The sequence below is a fragment of the Bison bison genome, unplaced genomic scaffold (genome assembly GCF_000754665.1).
Source record: "Bison bison bison isolate TAMUID 2011002044 unplaced genomic scaffold, Bison_UMD1.0 scf7180017864499, whole genome shotgun sequence".
NCBI lineage: Eukaryota > Metazoa > Chordata > Mammalia > Artiodactyla > Bovidae > Bison > Bison bison.
In genome coordinates this window covers 10,260,972-10,265,120 of record NW_011495058.1, presented here as the reverse complement: position 1 = coordinate 10,265,120, position 4,149 = coordinate 10,260,972, and the positions used below count along the sequence as shown (strand labels likewise).

The window sequence follows — 4,149 nt, the reverse complement described above, 5'->3', positions numbered from 1 at the left end:
AGCTTCAGCATCAGTCCTTCCAATGAATATTCAGGATTGACTTCCTTTAGGACAGACTGATCTCTTTGCAGTCGAAGGGGCTCTCAAGAGTGTTCTTCAACACCACAGTTCAAATGCATCAAATCTTCGGTGCTCAGCTTTCTTTATGGTCTAACTCTCACATCCATACATGACTACTGGAAAGACCATAGCTTTGACTAGATGGCCCTTTGTTGGCAAAGTAATGTCTCTGCTTTTAATATGCTGTCAAGGTTGGTCATAACTTTTCTCCCAAGGATTAAGCATCTTTTAATTTCATGGCTGCATTAACCAGATTTTTTAGAGCATCAACTTTGAAGATACAAATAAATGGTCCTCCCCTCCTATGCTAGCACTCCTTTGAAGATGAGTTTTCCTTTCCAGACACCAAGGTCAAGCTAAGTCACCATGCACATGCTAATCTGTCTCTTCGAAATCTTGAAGAAGAGCACCCTTGTCATGTTTGATGTCTGTTCTTTGTTCTGAGAGAAATAAAAATGTCATTGAGGCATCCCAAATGGTGCTGGGTGCCATTGTGAATGTGGTTTCAGATATGTTCCTGCATTACTGAGAACTTGAATTTTCTGAAGGGTATCAAACTCAGGGACACCACCAGTCTTTTTAAAAACTGTTATCTGCTAGTGGCTGCCAGCTGCGACCTTATGGTCTTGGGGGTCACCTTTTATATCTTGCTGGCTCCAGTCTTACTCATTAACACAACAAACTATGGCTTATAAATCTGTGTCACCTGGGCTGTTGCCTTCAGTTTAACTCAAGTAAAAAATTTTTTGTATTCTTGTTAAAGATTGCTTATGGATTATTTGCATCAGCAGGCTGTTGTGTCCCTTTACTAAAGGCTGCAGCTCCTATCAGGTGACCTCTCAATACCAACACCCTGCCGGTCACGTAGCAGTTCCATGTCCCTTCAGGTCTAAAGGGAGAGTGGCTTCGTGCTGCCCTGGCAAAGCTGAAGGGTGGGGGCAGAAACTAGATGGCATGCAAAACTGAAAATATTTCCTTCACAGAAAATGTCTGACAACTCCTATTTTGGAACAATTAAAAAGAACGTTTACATTCATTTATTATACTTGTAGTGCATATCATGTGTTTCTGCAAATTCGAATTTTGACCTATAATGTATGTTTTATGCCTAAATAGCTTACTTTAACATCTCTCATAGAATAGGTTGGCTGGCAATGGATTTCCTCAATTTTGTTTTGTCTGAGAATTCTTCATTTCTCCTGTACTTTTGAAGTATATTTTTACTGAGATGTCCATTTTCTCTTCCATCACTTTCAAGATTTTATTCCATTGTCTTTTTGAGACTTCCCTGGAGGTCCAGTGCTTAAGACTTATGCTCCCCATGCAGGGAGCCCGGGTTTGATCCCTTGTCAGGGAACTAGATCCTACATACCACAACTAGATCCTAAGACCCAGTGCAGCCAAATAAATAAATATTTTAATAGATTTTAATTCATTGTTTTCTTGTTTGCATGCTTAATGAAGTGAGTCTACTATTTTTTTCCCATCCAGCTGCAAGCCTCCACCCCCATTCATTTAACTGTTGACCACAAAGGAAATCACATCTCCACACTTCTGTTTCATCAGTTACAAAATGTGACTCATGACAGCACCAATGTCAATGGATTATCTCAAACATGAGAACAATTTACCTAATTAGAACAGTGTCAGAAAGAGTAGCAACTGAATGCATAGCCAATGTGAGGCTTAGCAGATTCACTGCAGAATCCTGGGGAAAAGGATCCTGACTGGAGTGTCTACCTTGTTCTGGGATCATCTAATGGCTCTGGGGGGTCAGAGGCCTGTGCAAAAGGAACTGTGATGGTCAAGCTGTAATACAAACCCTGAGTGCATAGTCAACAGTCACCCCATTCATGGAAGAAAGGGAAAAGAGCCTCATCTCGCTTTCACCACAGTCTGCAGGGAATAACCAGACTCTGAACTTCTTCAGGATGGCCTGAAAGAGTTGAAGGGACATGGGATTTAGGGTCTAAAAAGTCATTTTATTCTGCTACATCTTAAATTACTAGTATTGATATGGAAAACATGAACAATACATTGCATCTGTGTTGTGATGCTGATGTAAGATGCAATAAATATCAATATTTCTGGCACAGGGTGATTTCCTCTTTGAGACTGAGCCACGTAACTTGCAAATAACCTCTGGATAGTTAAAAAAAAAATCATACAAGACTCACTTTCCTTAGTGGGAGGCTTAGGCAGGGCTCCCAGCTGTGCAACGCCTGTGGCTGCCTGTGTTGAGGATGTGGTGAGCACAGATCTGGTGATGGTTCTTGTGTGTGTTATCCAAGAAACTCCCACACTGTGGGCAACCAGCCGGCACAGTAGTATGTGGCCTCATCTTCTTTCTCTAAGAAACTTATTTTCAAGGTAGAAGTGGAAGAGGGTTTATCTTTTCTGGCCTCAAGCTTGTTTTTCTTCCCTCCTAAGTGGTTTAGCGCAGGGGCATCTAAGACAACAAGTAGCTGTTCTAAACCTTGATCTGGTTTTTGCCGGTACCAGTGGATGTAATCTTTGCTAAAGTCCTTAGAGAACACCTTGCAAGACATAATTATACTCTTTTCTCTTGTTCCAGTAACTGATACTTCAGTTTGCACCAAAGTTAATTGCCCAAGGCCAACTGCAAGCAAAGAAGAGAAATTCCCATAAACAAAAGACATGTGAAGAGGCAACAAGAAAGACCTTCTTCAGTCTCTCCTGTAGACTGAAATGACTGAGAAAGCAACTCACAAGACCAGAGGGAGGAGAAGAGGACCGCTTCCAGGAATGCCATCTCGTCACCAGACTGACTCCCAGGGAGGAGGTAAAAAAGGCAAGGTCTGTTGGAAGGAAGTCTCAGGCCAGTGGCAGGGTAGTGGGCCTGGATCTTGTGTCCCAGAGGAAGAGGTGGATCTGGTGGTATGGTTGTCTGGGGTTCTTCATAATCTGCAACAGACATGAGCAGCTGTGGTTTCACGGGGGTTTCCTGCCCCTAAGTCCTGGGCAGACTGTTTAAGAGAAGGATGATGATCCGGACAGACAACCCAGAGATAAATGCATGTACTTGAGAGTGGGGCTACTCTCATAGCTGCTCAGCTCATCTCCCTGAAATTCCTGTAGTAATGTTGCTGCAGAAATAGAAAGACGTCCCTGCTGTGTTCTTTCTCTATGTCTGTCTTTCTGTAAATGGTTGGTGATCCAGGACTTGTGTATAAAACCTGACCTTTATTTTTTTGTAACGCTACAGAAAACCATCAGACTTTAGAACATCTTCTTGACATAATTTAATATGCTACAGACACAAGCACTGGAATATTTTTGAGTTTTTTTCTAATTAATTGAGATGTCACCATGCAAATTACCATCCAGAGAAATTACACTTTGTTTACAATCTGGGTGCCTTCAAAAAGGGACTACATTGCAATTCCTTGTGGATCTTTAAGACAGAGCAGTCTGTGGAAATCAGCTTCTACTCAACCTGGACCTGAGAACAGTTTCATGAGCATTATGTCACACGCAGGAGTATTTTAAAAGCAATGTTCTGTTAAATATGCAGTGATAACCTTTAAAATTAATATGGCATCTAATATGTATTGAGGACTTTCTAGTCATCAGGCATGGTTCTAAATGTTCTCATATTATTTTATTTAATCTTCTTCACTATCCTGGGAGGTAGCTGTTATGAATATCTCCATTTGACAAAGGACAACAGTGGCAAACAGACTCATTTAAAGACATGGAGCTGGTAAATGTGGGAACTCCTATAAGCAACCATTATTTATTAAAGGAAATGGGTAAAATAAGACGTAAAGAGGACAAAAAAGCACAGATCATTTGCTTTGAAAATTTCTCTGCATTTTTATGGCTAGCGATCAGATTGATGGGTATTATTTATACATTTAGGTGGAATTTGCATTTTTAGCTCTATATTCTCGTTTGGTTATCTTCTGATTGTAAGCAGCACAGCTTTTTACATATAATTTTATTTATTTATTTATTTTTGGCTCTGCTGTGTCTTCATTGCTGCTCAGGCTTTTCTCTAGTTGCTGAGAGCGGGGGCCACGCTCTAGTTGGGGCGTGCGGACTTCTCATTGTGGTGGCTTCTTCTGT

At 41.1% G+C, this 4,149-nt stretch overlaps 1 protein-coding gene across 1 annotated transcript in view; it reads right to left on the bottom strand.

Annotated features, from left to right (window-relative positions):
- LOC104980407 overlaps positions 1 to 4,132 on the bottom strand; it is a 30,929-nt gene extending 26,797 nt beyond the window's left edge. The window contains exons 1-2 of the mRNA XM_010829106.1: positions 2,791 to 4,132; positions 2,364 to 2,680 (exon numbers count right to left, since the gene is read on the bottom strand). Coding sequence (XP_010827408.1) covers positions 2,364 to 2,680; positions 2,791 to 2,998 — 525 coding nt within the window. The 5' untranslated portion in view covers positions 2,999 to 4,132. The remainder of the gene's footprint in view (positions 1 to 2,363; positions 2,681 to 2,790) is intronic.
- Positions 4,133 to 4,149: the final 17 nt, after the last annotated feature.